The 20,660-nt window shown below is 32.7% G+C and overlaps 1 protein-coding gene across 1 annotated transcript in view; it reads left to right on the top strand.

The window, feature by feature from the left end:
- APPL1 (adaptor protein, phosphotyrosine interacting with PH domain and leucine zipper 1) overlaps nt 1-19,395 on the top strand; it is a 35,007-nt gene extending 15,612 nt beyond the window's left edge. Inside the window, exons 8-22 of the mRNA XM_039858621.1 lie at nt 1,147-1,293; nt 2,193-2,275; nt 2,971-3,129; nt 3,813-4,001; nt 6,095-6,137; nt 7,396-7,452; nt 9,791-9,882; nt 10,286-10,468; nt 11,842-11,894; nt 12,486-12,660; nt 12,757-12,793; nt 13,403-13,549; nt 14,134-14,184; nt 14,492-14,581; nt 15,604-19,395. Of these exons, the coding sequence (XP_039714555.1) occupies nt 1,147-1,293; nt 2,193-2,275; nt 2,971-3,129; nt 3,813-4,001; nt 6,095-6,137; nt 7,396-7,452; nt 9,791-9,882; nt 10,286-10,468; nt 11,842-11,894; nt 12,486-12,660; nt 12,757-12,793; nt 13,403-13,549; nt 14,134-14,184; nt 14,492-14,581; nt 15,604-15,750 (1,653 nt within the window). The 3' untranslated portion in view covers nt 15,751-19,395. The remainder of the gene's footprint in view (nt 1-1,146; nt 1,294-2,192; nt 2,276-2,970; nt 3,130-3,812; nt 4,002-6,094; nt 6,138-7,395; nt 7,453-9,790; nt 9,883-10,285; nt 10,469-11,841; nt 11,895-12,485; nt 12,661-12,756; nt 12,794-13,402; nt 13,550-14,133; nt 14,185-14,491; nt 14,582-15,603) is intronic.
- Nucleotides 19,396-20,660: the final 1,265 nt, after the last annotated feature.

Here is a 20,660-nt window from a genome sequence, read left to right as displayed (position 1 = left end):
TGTGTGGGTTGTGTGTGTCTTCCTGTTGTAGTTGAGCCTCAATTGCTGTTGTCAGTGGGTAGGATTGACCTTCAGGTTGACTGGCTGTGAAGACTGGCTGAGACTAGCAGACGAGTTATAGTGCAGGGGCTGACCCCACAGTGTGAGATTCACCGTAGTAGGGCTCTGGTGCCTTCTGAGTCCACCCTTTGGGTGTGTCATTTTTGGAGTTAATTGGGTCATGCTCTGGTGTGAAGCTGCCACTGGGTGTGTTGGTTCAGGGGCCTCGTGGGAGGGGCTCTGGTGCAGGCCCAGGTCAACCACTGCCTCTGCACAGCCCAGGGCCACCTGGTAGGAGCTACAAAGTGGTCTGCAGTTTGTAGCTGCCAGTGCTGGACTTAGAGATGCCTAGGAGAGGCTATGCTGCAAACCGAAGCTTATTGCCATTAGTGCTGGGGGCTGCTTAGCAACAGATACAGAGCACACTGAGGCCAGCTGCTGCTTGTTTTGGATTTGTGGACCTTTGAGAGATTTTAGGGAAGTCCGAAGTGTGGATTGAGGCCAACAAGTTGTGAAGAATGGCTGCTGAAAGAGGTTTGAGCTGGTGCTCAGGTTGGGTAGGGCAGGTTCTCGGGGAATCACCAGGGTGGGACAAGTTTGATGAAGACTCATATTTGGTGCCCACCTGTGCCTGCAGGTGTATAGGGGAAGGGCTTAGCAAAGGAACAATGGCTCCTCCTAGTAGTTTAGTACCAGAGAGGCTGCCCTCAGGGGAAACCTCTGCAGCCAAGATAGCCCCCCACCCCCAGTTTCTTAACCATGCATGGGTATCAGACCAGCCTGTTTTGCCCCCACCCCTCCTAGCAGTCTCTGTGTAGCTTCTTTATATCCTTAATTATAGGAGTTCTGTTCAGCTAGTCTTCAGGTGGTTCTCAAGAGTGGTAGTTCTATAATTCTGATGTCATGGGAGAAGGCAAGCATATCATTTACCTACTCCACCATCTTGACTGAAAGTCTCTAAGATTTCCAATATCTAAGAAAATAAGACAGCTATGCATAGTTGCTGGTGATGAACCTTTTTCTTTGGGTAAGCTCTTCCTTATAGCCACTACTGAAGATAACTCAAAATTAAATAAATAATAGCATTTTTAATCTTTTTGCTTAAAGGTGAAGTATGAAGTAATAGAAGATGTCTACACTTCCAGAAAAAAACAACACCAGACCATGATGCATTATTTTTGTGCATTAAATACTCTTCAGTACAAAAAGAAAATAGCATTGTTAGAACCTCTGCTTGGGTACATGCAAGCTCAGGTGAGTACTATACTGAGTTTTGGATAACTGCCCTAAAAGCTTTAAATTATGATATTTATGTTAAATATAAGGATATTACAAACTAAGGTCAAATTCACATTTGTGTCTGTGTTTAAAAAAATAATTTTAAAATGTCATGAAAATGTTATTTTAAGGAAGTTGTTAAAGAGAATGGTTTTTCTCATAGATGAAGATTTCAAATATTTTAAGGTTAATTGAAACCATTTACCTTGTATTTAGATTCTATCTATTACAGTTGAGGATAGGGAACAGAAAGCTAAATGAGTTCTGGAGTTATGCCTTTTGCAGAAGCTGCTACTCCGTCTTGCTTCATAATAGACCTGAAAGAGAAGTTTGAGTTTGTCTCATGTTGCTTGAAGACTTCCTAAGTTAAAAATAATAAATGATCTCCATAGTGTCCCAAGACATATGCTTCAAGAAGGAGGCTAGATAATTAAATTTGGGTAATATGAGATGGTCATCCCTTAAAAATCAAGAGTTTAAAGAAATTTGAATATTTTTGCAAATATGAGTGCTTATTATTCCTCAGATATAAAACTTTTTTATCTTTGTATTAAACTTGAAATAGTTTATCCATATGACTTACTTGAAATGTTTTGTAAGTTACTTTCCAGTTTTAAAGAATTGCTTACTATGTGCATATATTAATCTTTAAAAAGATGGACAGTGAAATTTAAGTTTAGTTTCTTCAGTGGCTTCATGCCTCGTAGAAGTCATTATAAACTATAGTATCTTTTTACACAGATGGGAATAATCCTTTGTTTTTTACCTAACCTTGTGTCTTGGAATTTGTTTATATGATTCACTTCAAGTATTTTGTTTGTATATGTGCATGTTTCTGTTGTTCAACCTCCCATTCCCATATTCTCTTGCATCAGATAAGTTTCTTTAAGATGGGTTCTGAAAATCTCAATGAACAACTGGAAGAATTCTTAACTAATATTGGGACAAGTGTACAAAAGTAAGTATTTTCTTCCTTAAAGTTAAAAATGAAGATATGTGAATGATAAGTTAACAGCTAAATGCCATAATGTAAAAATATTTACTATTTAATTTCCTGAGGAGCTATTTTCCCTGCCATGGCTCATGGACACTTCTTGGTTTTCTCACTGTCTTTTCCACAGAATCTGAACTCTATAAATTTTTAACAGTGTCAAATCTGATTTTTCTTTATTGATTCTAAACTTGGTTTAATGTCTGAATATAACAAACACATAATAGTAATTAGCCATAAATGAATTATCCTCACAATTACCTGAATTGTAAGGGATAAATGGGAGATTACTAAATAAATCTTGTTTTCTAAGCAATGAAATCTGAGAGAAAGCAGTTTTAATCAGGATCAAAAGACTGAGCAGTGATGTGGTCAGTCAGAGGTGGAGAGATGAAAATGATTATTATTTTAAAGGTACAGGAAGAGCCATTTGAAAGTCAGGCATTCAGTATGGCTTCATTAGTTTTTGAATTTAGTATTGTTTCCAGAATATGTAAGTTTCAAATAAAAAGCTGTTTTATAACATCTTCATGTTACTCTAACCACCAATACCACTGCTGCTCTCTTTAAGAAAATATATACAAAACAGATATACAGGTAAACGTGATTGGTAAGGAATTTTCTGTTGTAGTTGGTAGTAAATAACTTATTCTTTGTGTTAGTGTTCGCAGGGAAATGGACAGTGATGTAGAGACCATGCAGCAGACAATAGAAGATTTGGAAGTAGCCAGTGATCCTTTATATGTGCCTGACCCAGATCCCACGAAATTTCCTGTTAATCGAAACTTAACCCGAAAGGCTGGATATCTTAATGCTAGGAAGTAAGAAAACTATTGTTATTTTCATATATTGTAAATCATCTAAGGTGGTAGCAAGTGAATATAATATATAATTGGTGTTATCTACCTATTGTTTTGATTTTACTAATGGTTGAATCATTTTAGTTAATGGTATTAGTATTTATGTGAACTTTTTGACAGATGGGAGTACATGAATAATTTTCAAAAGTAAAATTCTGTTTATGTATTTATTGAATAATTTAGAATTATTTTTAAAAGTGAAACCAATTCGAGATTAAATAAATCTAGCATAACATGTGAATGTTATTGCATGCCATTTATTATACTTTAAAATATATGTAATTATACCATTAAGTCAAACTTTAGTTTTTATTTTACGATGAGATAAAGCAAGTTAACCCTAGGAGTAAAACAAATACTTTTGTTGTGAATTTACACCCTTGAAAAATTGAACTATATTTTATGGAGCATCATAACAGCAGCAATTTGATAATTGCTTTGTTTCATAAACTATACACACACACTCACACAAGTGTGTCAGCATACATGAATTTATTTTAGAGACTAAAAACCTGATATTTGTATTTTGTAGGCACTTTGGTGCCTTTTTTGCTAGTTGGTTCTTTGTGATGTGCTTTATCTTGTGTTTGCTTATGATGAGATTTCGTGTGTTATTAAAGAATGAATGTACTTTCTTTATTTAGTAAAACAGGCTTGGTGTCATCTACCTGGGACAGACAGTTTTACTTCACTCAAGGTGGAAACTTAATGAGTCAGGCCCGTGGGGATGTAGCAGGAGGCCTGGCCATGGACATAGACAACTGCTCAGTAATGGCTGTGGACTGTGAAGACAGGCGGTACTGTTTTCAGATCACCTCTTTTGATGGAAAAAAGTTAGTATTTTTCCTACTGTAAATAAACTGTAATATTTTAAACTACTGAAATGCAAGATAATTCCTTTTCATGCAGACATTTATATTTTAGTCTTATTATGTATTAAGATAACTTTCTTTCTGATCTTATAGAAATGAGTTGAATTTTCCTTTCTGACTTTGTTAAATGATGTCTTAACATTTTGAGGTTGTTAGAGCAAGGTCATATGGTAAAGACCTGTGATTTCATGTTGAGACTGGTCACCGGAAATCCTCCATGGTGGGGAAGGCAGCACAAGTTAGTGGAAAGAACCTCAATCTTGGGGTCAGAATGTTCAAATTTTAGATCCACTATTTACTTGTGGTCTTAGACAAATTATATAACCTTTCTAATCTCCATTTTGGTACATGTAAAATGGGGAGCAGTCATATCCCTAATTTATAAATTGTCAATGAAAAATTGAAATCTAACATATGTAATGTGCCTAGCATATAAGTGCTAACAATAATGTTTTTAGATGTTAATTAAGTATTTTTGATCAAATTAAGTATTTAGTCTATTAATGTTTACATGCCATTTAAAAACTTCTATTCTCTGTGCAGTAAATGAGAATCTATAGAGTAACCTTTAGAAGAAATTTTGAAAAGTACAGAAAAATCTAAAAAGAAGTATGTAAGAAAGCTATAATCCCACTAACCTGAAGCAACAATTAACTTTTTGGTTAATTGTTGCCTTACAGTTTTATTCTAATTATAGTTTTTAAATAGTTGAAGAAATACTATTTATATAATCTGGATCTGCATTCACTTATTAAAAACATTTTATAATGGCTACAGTATAATCCACTTTAGGATATGCACCATAATTTTTCCTAATGATGGCTGTCTAAGTTATCTATAGTTTTTTCTCTACTTAATAAAAAAATTGTTTTCACTCTTTCTTGTTGTTCAGAAGCAGCTTCTGGGCTCCATGAAAGTCATTTTTCCTAATGATGGATATTTATCTATAGTTTTTTCTCTACTTAATTAGAAAATTGTTTTCACTCTTTCTCATTGTTCAGAAGCAACTTCTGGGCTCCATGACAGTCATTTTTCTCCCTGTATTTATGTATATTAAGATGTTATGAAAAAATTGTTTTTACAATATTAAAACATTAAAAAAAAGATTTTGTGGCTCACTATCTTTTATCAAAATGGTTGTTTAATTTCCTATTCCTTCTATAAACATATAATGAATGCAAATGTGTCAGTTATGTCAGGTATTAGAAGTCTCTGTGTTCATTTGTCAAAATTATCAAATCGTTAATATCTTACAAGTACTTACCTTTTTGTATTTTCAGATTTTTGCTAATGCTTATTAACATGATTTGCTATTTCACATTCCTGGTTTTATTCAAGATTAGTAAAAATTTATGTTTTTCTCTAACTCTTACAACATGAACATCTATAGAAAAGCTAAAGATCCCTAGTGATTAATATATTGAAAATTTTTATTTAACCATATTTACAGAGAAATAATAATGATATAAATTAGTATTTTTCCACATGATATCACTTATATGTGGGATATAAACCTAAAAGCAGCAACCAAACAGGACAAACAAACGGAGACTCATAGACATGGTCAGTAGACGAGTGGTTACCAGACGGTGAGGGGGAGGGAGGAGGAGGAAAGTAGATGGAGTAAAAGGGGTCAAATATGTGGTGATGTTAAAGAATCATAAATAAATAAAAGTGTTTTATATTAGGATCACTGATTTATATTTGAAATACGTGTGTCATAGGTTGAAATAGATGGTCTTAGTTGTAGTGCACCTTTGTTATAGACTGTCTTCTGAAAACTAGCACCTGTTTTAATTTTGGTACTTTTCGGCATATATAGCCAAAGTCAAGAGTTGTTAAAATCTGAGTCCTGATTCCTCTGGTAGTCTCTTTTCCCTAAGATACTGGGTGGGTGGGTGTGTGTGTGTGCGTGTGCGTGTGTGTGCATGCGCGCGTGTGCACATGTGTGTTATACTGATTGATTTTATATATACTGTTAAAGATAATTTTCTCCAATCATGTTGAAAGCACACTAAGAAAAAGTTAAGGGTTAAACTTCTTTTTTTTTTCAGATCTTCCATTTTGCAAGCAGAGAGTAAAAAAGACCATGAAGAGGTAAAATTTTATCAAGTTAATTTTTTTAGCAACATCTTAAGACATTTCACTGATGACAAAGATGTATTAATGAGTTTATTATAAAGAGCAGAAAAATTCTGGTTCTTTAAAAATGTCTTTTTAATAAAAACATGTTTCACAAAGAATTTTATAGCCAGACCTATAAGGAGATACCTTAGAGATTATCTCTGCTGTCTTTTTAAAGGCTCAAATTCAGAAATGACCTCGTGACTTGCTTTCTGGCAGGCTATTAGTATCATGAGGCGACGGTTTAATTTATTCACTTCTCATCCCCCTCTGAGACAGTATTTGCTGCATTAAGAACATAGTGGCAGCATTTGCATGGCAGGAAGCAACTAAAGCTTAAAACCTTGGGGAAATGAAAGACAAAAAGACAAAAATTTGGGAATATCTGTTCTTCCTCACAAGTCTTTTATTTTTGGCTTCATTTTTACTTCTAGTACACCAGATATGGAAGGTAAGTTACTACTAAGAACTGAAGCTTCAAAAACTTTGTGTTGAGAAATATTCTTCAATATAAATACAAGTTGATTTTGAGCCATTCTGTCTGTTATTATAATTGTGTCAGTAAAAGACAAGGTTAGAAATTATGCAGAGATCTACCCTAAGTTCTCATGGAAATGAGTAGACATTAAAATTTGACTTTTGGTCTCTGAGGAACACAGACAAACATCTGCTCTCTGGGTTTACCAAACAAAATATTAGTTGAGTTTCGTGAGGCTTATCAGGCAATGGAATTATTGGGAATGAAACATTTTCTATGTATGTTAATTATTTATAAACTTGAAAGAGAGCATTTTCTATGTATGTTAATTATTTATAAACTTGAAAGAAGGGAAGTGTATAAAATATATTTACCAGGAATATGTTCACCTCTTAACTTTTTTGCATTGGTGTTAACCATGATACCTGCATCCAGACTGTCTTGTTTGGTGTGGATTAAGGGGGAAGTGATATAAAAAGATAAATATAGACTACTAAATTATAATTTAACAGGATTTTTTATTTCCTTGTATGAATTAAATTTAGGATTTAAAAATAATAAGTCTGTTCAATATTGTTATACCCTCAAATATCATGTATACATGTATGCTTATGTATATAAGAAGGTATTTATCTTAAAGATTGTGTTACTTCTAATGAAACATATTTCATTCATATATCGAACATTCTCTTTTAGAAGAGAAGCATTGTATAAAAAACTAATCATATTTTTCTATTTTTTTTCCTCTTTCAGTGGATCTGTACAATAAACAACATATCTAAACAAATATATTTAAGTGAAAATCCAGAGGTAATATTTTTATCTTATGGTATCCAGGTCTGGCAAAATTGAAAAATTCTGTGGCTAATACGGTTTTTATTAATTAAGTCATAATTCTTAAGTTCTGTAATCTTTTAATTTGCCCTAAAATGGGTAGTTTTAATGAATCATAGTTTTAATGTATCATAAATATAATGAATATGTGGTCTTCCTAGAATAATAAATTATTTTATAGGTACTGAAATCAGCAAACCAACAATTATTTACTGGGCATTGACCTTGTGTTTAACCCTATGTTGAACACCAGGGAGAAGGGGATACAGAAGAAATATAAGCCATGGCTTTTGCCCTCCAGGAGCCTATGTATGTGGGAAGACAAAACTAAAACTTTAACATTTCATACAAAACAATATGTAATTGAAAACATATTGTGATGACTTAAGATTTGAGAACTTAAGATCATTGTGGACTCTGGAGATGGTGGAAACCTGAGCTGTGTAGGATTTGTCCATGTTTTGAATAAAAGAAAAGACATTACAGATAATAGAAACAAAAACACAAATGTAGATATGGTATGAATCTAATGGTGTTATTGGAGTTGAAGATTCTTGTTGGAGAATAATAGAAAACTGAAATGTGCATATCAGTCACCTAGGGATCTTGTTAAAATGCATATTATGATTCAGGAAGCCTTGGGTGAGGTGGCGTGAGCTCTTAATTTTGCCAATTATACTTTGAGTAGGAAGAGAATCAAACCAGATGAACTCTGCAGTGTTGACATAGCCATAGGTATGGTCCAAGCATATAGGCAGAACCCAGGAGTATAGAGAACTCTGGAAGGAATCAAATGGGACCATAATGTAGTGTAGTTGGAGAAGACTTGGCTTAGGACAGGAGCTTTGTGGGCTCTGCCATTGTTGGTAGGCCCAGCTATGTTATGAATCTAGGTGCCATCCAGCGTTGGTCAAGGGGGCGGCATTGATGATTTCAGTTGAGGCAGAGCAGGGCTGATTTCTCTAGGTAGTTCTCACCCTTCTAAGTCTTAAACTGTAGTCGTAATGGTTAATTAGATAGGCGTGTCTGGGAACACAGAAGAGTCCATTATCATTCGTTCAGGCATGAACTGAGGATTTGAACAGGGTAATAACTGAGGAAAGAAAAAATAATGAATCATAGAAACAGGTAAAAAGAAATTGGACTAGTTAGTAACTAGATTGATGTAAAGGACGAAGGAACTGACTGACCCATGTGAAGGATGAAGAAGAATTAGGTAAAGATGACTTCCAGGTTTTAAGCTGAAGTGAAGGGAACAATTTGGAAAAGACGGGTTTGTTTTTATTGTAATGGCTTTGAGGTGCCCATTCAACACATATGATTTAGATGCCTAGGAAAAGTTTTGAACTGAAGAAACAAAAATCTCAGACCTCCAAAATACAAGTAATTTCTGTTTTATAATAATCATATGCGTTTAAGAAATCAGTGCTAACTGAAGAGAAGCCTTTTGCTTTTAACTTGATCTGGCAATCTAGCTTTTCCTTTCTGTTATGTTAGTTGAGCAACAAAAAGTTAAAATGCAAAATAGATGACTGGTTAATAAATACATAGAGAATACAATGTTTGAATTTGAAAATTCAAGCTTATTGTACTTTACTATCGATTTTCAGAACTCTTAAGTTTTAATGAATAATTTCCAGATTATCCAGAATTATTTATATTAATGAAAGAATAAATTTCGATCAGTTTGTGGCATTGTAAAAATACTGTGATTATTTTTTCTAATATAAATCCCATTTTACTTACTAATGTTTTAAATAAAAGTAAGTTTACAACTATGTCTTATGGAAAGCTTTTTTTACTTTCAAATTTTGGTCTGAAAATATTCAAGGTAACTATTAATTAATAAATATAGATGTTTCTGAGTATAACTGTATTCTGGAAAATGATGAAAACTTAAGCAGTATATTTATAAGATATTTTAATATTTTGTGACTTCTCCTAAATTTCTTTATTTAGCAAATTTATTGAGTTCCCAGTATGCTAGGCACTGTGCTAAGTGCTAGAAATACAAACCTTAATCCAAAAAATCTGGTAGCCAAAAATGTTAAAGAAAAACCAGTATTTCCTATTAGGTATATTAATAGAAAAAAATCATATTGTTCCTTCTACATTTACAGGAAGAGGAAACAAGTTATATAATGCTGCAAAGTTAATTATGTATCTTAATATTAAGACAAAGTATGTGGAACTACTTATAGTAACTCCAAATTACATTTTATGTATAACTTAAGAACATTCTAGTAATTCAGAGTTAAATTCAAACTTTTGTGGTTTTTTTGCTTTACTAATATTAGTCCTTTAAAAAAAATAGGAAATTGCTGCACGAGTAAATCAGTCAGCTTTGGAAGCTGTCACTCCTTCCCCATCTTTCCAACAGAGGCATGAAAGCCTACGGCCAGCAGGGTAAGTTGCCATAGTGTGGGTTATTTAAAGAACTGTATGGGCTGTTGAAATCGAAGTGTTAGCAAACACTTCGATTTTAGCAGTGATGCTTATAATTAGTATGAAATAGCTCCCCAAACAACATAGAAATTGTATTTTCAAATTGGTAAATTTACCAGCAAGAGTGCTAAACAAATGATTCCAAATTTCTCTAGTGTTTATCTCTAGATTGAGGTGATTTATGTTTTTGAATTTAATAATTAGAAATAATTCTGTTATGATTTGGGATTCTGATTTTGAAATTTGTTCCACTCTTTTTATTGACTGACAAAATTGTATTTTCATTTCTCATTGTTTTAAGTGTTCTGTTTCCTAAAGAAAAAACTAAATGCAATGCCTTCTTGTTTTCTTCTGTGCTTATTAGACAATCTCGACCACCGACCGCTCGAACCAGCAGTTCAGGATCCTTAGGATCTGAGTCCACAAACTTGGCTGCCCTTTCTCTAGATTCTCTTGTTGCCCCAGACACCCCAATACAGTTTGACATTATTTCTCCTGTGTGTGAAGATCAGCCTGGCCAGGTGAAAGCCTCTGGTCAAGGAGGCAGGTGGGTGATAGCATCACAGGGACATTGTGCTATCGTCTGTCAGGTTTATGGTTCCATTTTTACGTTTGAGAATCACCTGTTACATATCATATACATCAGCTGTATTGTACTTTAATTACCTAATATAATTTGGGTAGTTGGGGAAGAATCATGACAAGTTTTTCTTTTCTCTTTGTTTTCTGCTTCGGTTAAATAACTTTTAGTTTAAAAAATAATTTAGTTTTAAAAATATTTAATTCTGAATTGCTTATCAGATGTACTTCTTAGCTATTGCTCTTAAAATTGTAGAAGAAAGCTGACAGTCCTATCTTTAGGTCATGACAGTATCTTAAAAATTCTTGAGAGTAATATATATACTATAGTTTTATTAGAAAATATTATCTTGTATCAGAATAAGAACTCTCCAGGAGAATACTAAAACTTCATACTATGAATTATTAATGAATTGTATTTTGTTTACATAATGAGAACTATCCTTATCAAAACAGTTAAAATTTTTCTTTGGCTGTAGATGAAGGAAACATGACTTAAGGTAAATCATTTATTAAGTAGGTTGGACTCCTAATAAATTGATAATATATTAATTTGGCTATACATGACTGTGGCCAAGAGAAAGTAATTTACGTTTGATCACAGAAATATACCTGTTATTTGATATTATATCAAATAGGTCAGACATGTATTAGGGAGATAATTTCATGTAAACTTAATGCCAGCATTTTTTAGAACTACTTAGCTCTTTGCTTGCAAAACCTACCTTGAATTGTACCTTTCTTCCTTCGCTGTATGTGTGTAAGAGCCAAGCATACTAAAGAGAGAGGTGGCTTCCATCTCTAATTGGCTTTTCTTCTTGCATTCGGTTACATATTCCTTGAAAAATACAGGTTTAAAACTAGAAAATGTTTAAATTATTGTAGTTAACATTGCGACATATACTTAGAGAACCTAAAAAGAGGTTTTTACCATCCCAGGAAATAAATGCCTGGCATTTTTCTCAAGTAGCTAAAATTGAAAGTAAATCAGCTATTTCTCTGTCCTAGTTCATTTAAATTCAAGAACTTCTGCAACATGGGTTATTATGATGTTGATTTCTGTATGTGTATAGCTGAACTTCCAATCTATCCACATTTTCTACAATGCATCAACTTTGAGTTCAACATAATAACTCAATGTGAAGGCCAGGCCTTCATTAGAGGAAGTTGGTTATCAATAGTGTTTCTTAAGAGGATGGGGTATTGTAGAGTTTTTTAAAAATATATATGTATAAAGTTTTATGACTCTTAGTTTTTAATTCTGGTTTCAGTGATTGAGATTCCTTCCATGTGGCTCATTGTAACTGACCACTGGTTCATAATTTTTTAAAAACTTTTCAGGCGTACAAATCCATTTGGAGAATCTGGAGGAGGTACAAAATCTGAAACTGAAGGTAAAACAGACATGCAATATTCCTATATTTTAGAAATTCTCAGCAGTAAACTGGGAAGAATTTGTTGTTTACATGTATTCTGCTGTATGCTGTTTTAATAGTATCTTTGCATCATAATTTTCTTTTTACTCATAGTATACTTAAAGCAACAGAACTTAATTGGACTTAATAAGCTTTTGTTATTTACACAAAATTAAAGCATATCATACTTTAAACTTCATAGTCAAAGTCTCAATGTATAAGATATCCTTTAAGATTCTCCTAATAGCAGATGTTTTCTTCTGGTCCTGGAGCACAACTTTTATTTTTTTCAGTAGCTATTTATTTTTATATAATTTCAAACAGAAAAGCTGTAATAATAGTTCCAGGAATTCTTTTTACTCAGAGCCACCAGTTATTGAAGTATAACCTTTGCTATTTGAATTCGAGACCTTAATTTTTCTGTAACTTGAACATTGTAGTTGACAGTTATTTCTAAATACTTTTGCTAGTTTGAATTTTTCACTGGAAAATCTAAAAGGAGGCAGTGTGTTTTATTCTTTGGGGAAAGAAATGTGCAATTTTTAAAAATTGTACCTTGTTCTGTTGTAGATTCTATTCTTCATCAGTTATTTATTGTTCGATTCCTTGGTTCCATGGAGGTGAAATCAGATGACAATCCAGATGTTGTTTATGAAACAATGCGCCAAATCTTAGCTGCCCGGGCCATCCATAACATCTTTCGTATGACAGAGTCACATTTATTAGTCACTTGTGATTGTTTAAAGTAAGTAATAGCCTCTACCTCAAAAAACTGTATGAAAAAATGTTTTCATGATTTCAGCCTCATTAAAATTATTTTTCCAAATTATTATTATTATAGGTTAATTGATCCACAGACACAAGTTACAAGGCTCACAGTGAGTTCTACATGTTTGAAGCTTTCAGTCTCTTTGTGCATATATACTTCTTACATCTTTATGATAATCTTGATTTTATGTATTTGGATATGGTAGTAACAATTATAATTGGTCTTTAGACTTTTATAATTAAGTCTATGGCCATCTCTCCAAAAAAGTTATTATTGAACAATCCATGTAACATAAAGAATGATACTTAGTGTTTATCTCTTAGCTAGGAAGCATATATCATATACTAAAGAAACTAACAGCAGAAATTAAAAGTGGAACATGATTGAGTTTATTTTATAATTAGCTATTTTGAAATAGTTGCAAGTATTTGTGTTTATTTAGTCATTTAATAATATAGACCACTTTTGTTATTGAATTTGACTTTATAAAATATATTTAATGACACAAATTCAGTATTCGACAACCTCTCCTTCTGCTTGGCAGTCCAAACCAAATATGACATTATTTGTTCTCGGATTACCATTATGTTAAGAAAAAATATTGACTAATGTTTTATTTTATGATTTTTGTACCTTAGCACGAATGTATCATTTATAAAAGTGCTGTTGTAATGTCTTGAAAAAATCTCACATTTGCTTCTGATGTTTTCTGTGGCAGTTTCCATTACCCAGTGTAGTTTTGTATGCTACACACCAGGAAAATAAGAGGCTTTTTGGATTTGTTCTTCGGACATCTGGAAGGAGAAGTGAAAGTAATCTGTCATCTGTCTGCTATATCTTTGAATCAAATAATGAGGGGGAAAAGGTACCTGGCTTTTCAAAATGTGTTTCTTTTGTGAAATACATAGCATAGTCAAAGTTCTTACTAAGATTTCTGGAAAAAAACTTAGAAACTTTGCCTAGTCCAGCTGAGTTGTTTGACCAAAGCCTATTGCACTGAAGACAGCTGAGCTAATGGGTTGGGCCTTCTGAATTCTTAGACCTATATCTTCCTAGCTATTGATAGCTGGTGAATCTTCTGGCCTCATTAATTTATGCCGGGAATGCAATATATTCCCATAATCAGCCATTTTCAAATGTCTTCAGCTTAGAGCATCAGCAGCAGCTGCTCGCTTCATTCTTTACAGACCTTACTATTCAGGAATGAATTTGAGATAACAAGAAGTGGGTTATATGAAAGAGGTGACAGCTGGCAGTTGAAACTCATAGACTCTGAAGAAAATACACAAAGGCTTGGTTTGGGGGCTGGAACATTCTTAAATCAGCTTTTGTTTGAAGCAGCGTATTATAATGAGTTATAAAACTAGTTATATCAACCATTTGGATACTTGAAATTATTACTTTGTTGTGAGAACTGGCTGAGTTTTTCCTACTTTTTTCTCCTTTTAGATTTGTGATTCTGTTGGACTAGCAAAACAGATAGCTTTGCATGCAGAACTGGTAAGAATTCAAGACACTTAATTAAGACACTTAATTATCCAAGAATGTTAACTAAAGTAATATAAAATTTTTCATACTAACAAATAAAGTGATTTTGCTAAACAAGATTAACATTGGATACTATTGCTTATATAGCATTTTGAATTTGGATAAATGGCTAACAGAGAATGTAAATTTTTGGTGTGCTTTCTCATATAAATGCAAAAAAAGTTTTGAAAAGATTACAAAGCTCTAATAGTAATTGAAAAGTCTAAAATTTTAAGTTATTTCATATTTAATTCATTAGTTGTATTCATCTGTTCTTCAGGATCGTAAGGCATCAGAAAAACAAAAAGAAATAGAGAGAGTAAAAGAGAAGCAACAGAAAGAACTCAGTAAACAAAAACAAATTGAAAAGGTATGCAGTCCTAATGTCTGGATCTTCTCTGATGTGATCTTTGTTGAAGAGTTTCTTTAATTCAGCATTGTGACTTTGATTTGAATGAAGGTCTGTTTCTGATTGCTCACCTACTTCATAACCAGATGATTCATAGCATAGCAGAAAAGGATGGCATCTGTCTTCTGATATGATGTTTACATTGTAGTTTTACTGACATGTAATTTGCCATTTAGCAAACTTACCAGAACTTTTATGTTTTCGTATTACAGTGCAGGCTGTCTCTGTCAAAGCAGGTCTTTTGAGAGGTTCTCTCATATGTATATAAACTTAACTGCCATTTCTGAAAGCCACATTGGCCTTTAGGAAAAAAAATGTGTGTTTGTGTGTATGTATTTAATGTTACCAGGAGTGTCAAATTATTGTCCATCCAACAGGATAATTTTAAGCTTGACAAATTTCAGAACAAAATCTGGAGCATGTGTTAGATAGGTGATACATGAGTTTGTAAGAGCCATTTATGGGTTGTGGTATTGTCAGTAGCAGTGAAAAAGAGATAACTGTAGGATACTTAATGAGAACAGATCAGCAAGAATTAGCAATGGATTGGATGTATGGACAAAGGGAAGTGGCAAAGATGACACTAAAGTCAAGGCTTCCTTGACAGGTTAGGCTGAGGGAAGATGACAACTGATTTAGCAAGATAAATTGGACAAAGATGGAGAAAAAGTCTGCTGAGTGGGAGTGGAGGGGATATGCAGTGAACCATTAAGAGCCTTTTACTATATAGTGAGAGATAATGATGGCCTGAATTTGGTTATTGACCATAAAAATGGAGAAAAGGGAAATGTTGGCTTTTATGGGATTTCTAGAATGGTACCAGAATTTACTTTGGTGTGGCATTGGTTGTGTGTAGCCTTTCTTTTCGGTAAGTTGCCAGAATTATGCATACAGAAGGATTGAGGTGGTTTTCAGGTATTTTAACTATGTAGTTTTCCATTTTCTTACAATTAACTTAGTTTCTTTTTTGTCTTTTCCACTAGGACTTAGAAGAACAAAGTCGGTTGATAGCTGCTTCCAGTAGACCAAACCAAGCAAGTAGTGAGGGGCAGTTTGTTGTCCTTAGCAGTAGCCAGTCAGAAGACAGTGATTTGGGAGAAGAAGGGAAGAAGAGAGAGTCAGAAGCATAAATTTACCCTTTTGGTTGATAATTCCCCCCTTGGAATTTATTGACAATTTCTGTGGTGAAATGGCACAAGGTAACAACTATGTTGAAATATCAAGGAGGAGACAAAGTTTATATTTGCTTGTTTGTTTTAACTTCATTTTAAGAAATAAGATTGACCTCGATGATTTAGGTTTGCATTGATTTTTTTCTCAAAAATAATATACTGTGCAGTAACATCAAATTCCACATGTATAAAAAGAAACCTGTTTATCTTACTGAATTAGATTGCTGAGGGATTACACTTGCTCAAGCCTTTTTTTCTTCAAATTGTGAATTTATTATCTTGCATTGTAATTTGCTACGACTTTAAGAAATCATTTATTCTTCAGCTTCAGATATTCATGGTTACGCTCCCTCTCTTTTATTAGGAACATTTTGTTGGCAGTGAGGAAGCTTCTCACTGAATAGGTTCAAAATTCTTTATACAGATAATTCAAGTTTGCAAATATTTTAACAATATTAAATGTGCAATAGAACTTTTATAAAATAATTAGAACAGAGATTTTAGACTTAAAGTTTTAAATTGTGGCAGGTGGTACTGTTGATTTCAGGGCACTTTCTTGGATTGCTCACATTTCTCTGATGTACTACACCTGATGCCAATGGAAAAGAGCTTAAGTGTCTTCAGTTCAATATTGATATAGCCCTTGACATTTTAATATTACATTCTTAGTTCTCAGGTTGGAACTTGAATTATTGCTGCAGAGCAGTAATGGTTAAAATAAGATTTTAGAATTTATTAAAAGGGATTTTTTTTTTGTTTAAACACATTTTAGATTAGGACTTAACATGTAAAGATATTGTTACAGGATAATACATTGTATTTTCTGCATTGAGTGAGATAGTTTTTATTGAAAATCAAGTGACATTTCAAAAGAAGTTCTATAACAATTGTTTTCTGCTTAAAGTAAAAATTTCCAGAGATTTGTTTAGAAAATCTTTTAAATTTCAGACTGATACCCCTAGTATTTTCATAATCCCATGTTTTGATAAAATACTGATCACTACTTTATATCCACAAAAGCAAATAACTAATATATGGTAATAGAATAATTTGCACTAATTATTATAAATACTTGTACTCTTCAAATGAGCGAAAGGTCTAATTCCATGAAAGATTGAAGAGAAATTGAATGCTTGGTATAGGAGAATTGACCAAGGAAGGAATTTAGGTTGGTGTTAAGTTAAAATGACATTTCTCTACTGCCTACTTGTATGCCAAAACTTGATTTTTTTCCCTTTCCCCCAATTTAAGATTGCTTATAGAAATTATATTCCTGTGTTTCACATGTAGAAGTATATATAGACAAGTTAAATATATCGAATAAACTATTTTACATAGTCATACATTTAAATTTTTAAGAGATTAGTTACTAAAATTAATTTTACAAGAGAAAAAGCCTTTTCTTAATATATATACAGTTTTTCTTCTTAGTTCTGAATTAGAAATGGTATCTGTTTTAGTGCTCACAATGTAGTGTGGCTGTTTCACACTGTATGTACACTATTTTCTGTAGGAATGGGATAGGTAGTTATATATAGGACCATGATATTCTTTTTATCTATGTGCCAAATGGGAATAATGATTACTTGATAATCATTATTTTGAAGCCTTATGTTACCAAAATATTTAGTGAAAAAGTGGAAATTTATGGAATACTTTTTGAAAAAGTTTATTTTGTGCTTACACTAAAGGGAATACTTTCACAATAGCTTGTGCATTGTTCCTTTTATTGAAGTTGAAATTCTGTGGTCAGCACTTGATTAGTCATGGCAAGTTATGCTTTTGAGGCCTTTTTGAAAATTAGTAAGCTTTCTGTTTGTGTTTTGTTTAGATTATTAAAATTGTCACTTCACTTAGCTCCGATGAAACATGTCACCCTACAAGGGAGGTAGTCAGCATTAGGAGGCAGTTTTACTAGGCTGGTGCTTTATATGGTAGCGAAGTGCTACCCTTTGTTAGCACTCTGTGTCAAAGTGCAGGCTAGAGTTAAGGGTATTGGCAGATGTAGGGATGCTGGACAGACTTATAGTTCCTTTTAAGTTATGTTTTAATAGGAATTTCCACAATAACACACCCATGTCCATAGGTCAGGCCAAAGTGCATTCCAACACCACACAGAAGTAGGTGTGGGTTTAATAATTTTAGATGACTCACCTTCTGTTCCTTACTACAGTGCTATATGAACTATTCCATCACTGCAAATATTTAAGCATCAACTTTAATAAACTCTCCTTTTTATTTAAAGAAGGCTACCCATGGGTTTCTGCGTGACGTTAAAGCTAATCTTTGTTATCCTGTGAAGTCTCTTTTAGCTCTGAGATGGTTTGGTGTTAACTGAATTAGATTTTGGGATCTCTTTCTCAGATTCAAACTTACACTTAATGTTTTTTGGGTTTTTTTTTTTTTTTTTTTAGAAATTAACAAAACTGATTCTTTAAAGAAATTAAGTCTACCTAATTCTGCTATGCACTCTGCTAAGGGTGAACAGTACTTTTGTAACTATAGTAATGAAGTCAACAGATTGGAAACAAGTTATTCTTTCTCTCTTTTCAAAATTTTCAAAAACTTGCTAATAAGGGATTGAAACTGTTATCCTCAAAGTCAGTCTAGTTTTTGCAGTATCTGTAATGATTGCTTTGTGTTTAATTTCAAAAGAATTCTCAGGCTCTATAGTCATGGAGTGGTAGATTTATTTTACCTTTATGCTTGGTGTGCATAACATTTTATGTAACATATAATCTTGTGTGGTAAAGGCATGGGAGTTAATTTTGACATATATGGGAACTCGAAGTATTTAAAATTTAACTCTTTTTATAAATGCTGACAGACCCTATTGAGCCCATGTATTAGAAAACCTTCTGCCACCTGAATTAATAAAATGAAAATATTAACATAGGTTTTGATAACAACCTTCTAGCATTCAGACTATACTTTAAATATTCAAACATACAGTAGCAAGCAAGCCTTTCATTTTATTTTTGGCAAGTTTGGCTTACTCCTTCATGAGATTTTCTTCTACATTAATAAATAATACATAAAAATTTGAAACTGGAACTATATTATACTTTTTAACCAATCTCTTTCAGCTATATTAATATGTAATTTACTTCAGTTAATATGAGAACTGGGGATTAAGTTATAACTAATGGGCAAAACTGCTTTGTATATTTGGTGATTTTGTAATGTAAGTGAATTGGTTAATTCTTATTTCACTAGTACTATTAATTATGCAGTAAACAATTAAAAATCATGCTACATTTACCTTTAGAATTGGATTTGAAGAACTCAACTTTATGTAATGGTGGTATACATGTGGGGTGGAGAATTTATTTTTTCATTTTGTCAAAATAGATATTCCCTGACAAGGTTTCAGGAAATATGCTGTTAGGAGACTTTTAATGTATAATAAAGTCTATGATTTTTCTACAGTCATTTTTGTATGAAATATTTGACAGCTATTCTGAATTTTATTTCTCCAAGTAATTTCAAATGATGCTTATAAACAATTGAACTTTTTCTTAATCTGTTATGACACCATAATTCCATATTTGGCTTATTGCAATTCTGTAACAGCTAAAATTAAAAAAATTTTTTTTTCACTTATTGAAAAGTAACACTAATTTATCACTGACTTTTTATTTTCTTTTAGAAAAATAAAGGGACTTCTCCATAATTACCCTAAACATGTTACAATGTAACAATGTATACTTGTTCTGTGTGGTTCTATTTAAAGAAATTTCTACTGTTTAAAGGGGCAGGTTATTATGTATACCAGCTTCAGTGTCTCAGGCCTGTAGTTTTAATACTAATACATATTCATCTCATGTGTTCTTTATAGTTTCCTATAGCACTTAGCAAGTTCTTTTCTTCTACTGGGAGTTTCTGTTCTAACTTGTTTTGAATTTTATCAAATGTATATATACTTTTAAAAGGCCCGGGGAGTGGGTGAAATTAACTTTAGAATTATGTAATTTATCAGATATAAGTGCATGTAGCTTCTAAATATATTTGTATATTAACATACATATAATTCACACTCACTTATAAAGATAATACAGTTTGCTTTAAAAAATAAAAACTATTCATGCCAGCTAGTTTTGCAAAATTTTTATGAGAATACTATTATTAAAAATTATTTTAAGTCTTTGCTTACTGAAAGAGTCTATATAGCCACGATTCCCTATATAAGAAGGAAATCATATAACTTCAGTTTACCTAAGGTGGATTATATTATGCTAAAAAAGTGTACTAAGACTACACGTGTAAACATTAGGCTATAGCTGACTGGGCCTCTGGTGAAAATGGACTACATCATACTACCTCCTTATTCTCTGTGTCATCTAAATGCTACACAGGTGTAGTTGAGTGTCTTCTCAGTTTCTTTCCTCCCTTTATATTCTAAACCTATATATTCTATGCAGCATAGAATGTATAGAAATAAAATTGAAATTAAGATCCTTTAACTGCTTCTGTAAGCAGGTCCCTCCTTTTGTCCAGTACTGGACTAGTCAGCTCAGTGTAGAAGTTATAAGTCATCATCCATTTGAAAACACTTGTAATTTCTCTTCCAGTAATCATATTAATCAGTAAATTGTAACACTTAATTAGAGTTTTGTGTAAAGAAGGGATGCATGCAATCGAAGGTTTTATTTCAGTTAACTTAATTACCCCATCTCAATACTGGACTCTACAAGTAAACAGACACTAAGCTGGCCTTGGGGACTTTTGTACAATATCTAACATCTAGGTCATGTACTGGAGTCAGTATTTATTCAGTGCAAACACTAAGACATTTTATATACGTACTTCTCTATAAAAAAAGATTACTGTTAAGAATTGAAATATCAGAGATTGCACCTATTATTTTG

This window comes from Pteropus medius, unplaced genomic scaffold, assembly GCF_902729225.1.
Source record: "Pteropus medius unplaced genomic scaffold, Ma_sr-lr_union100, whole genome shotgun sequence".
Classification (NCBI taxonomy): Eukaryota; Metazoa; Chordata; class Mammalia; order Chiroptera; family Pteropodidae; genus Pteropus; species Pteropus medius.
This window is presented reverse-complemented; position numbering and strand designations above follow the sequence as displayed.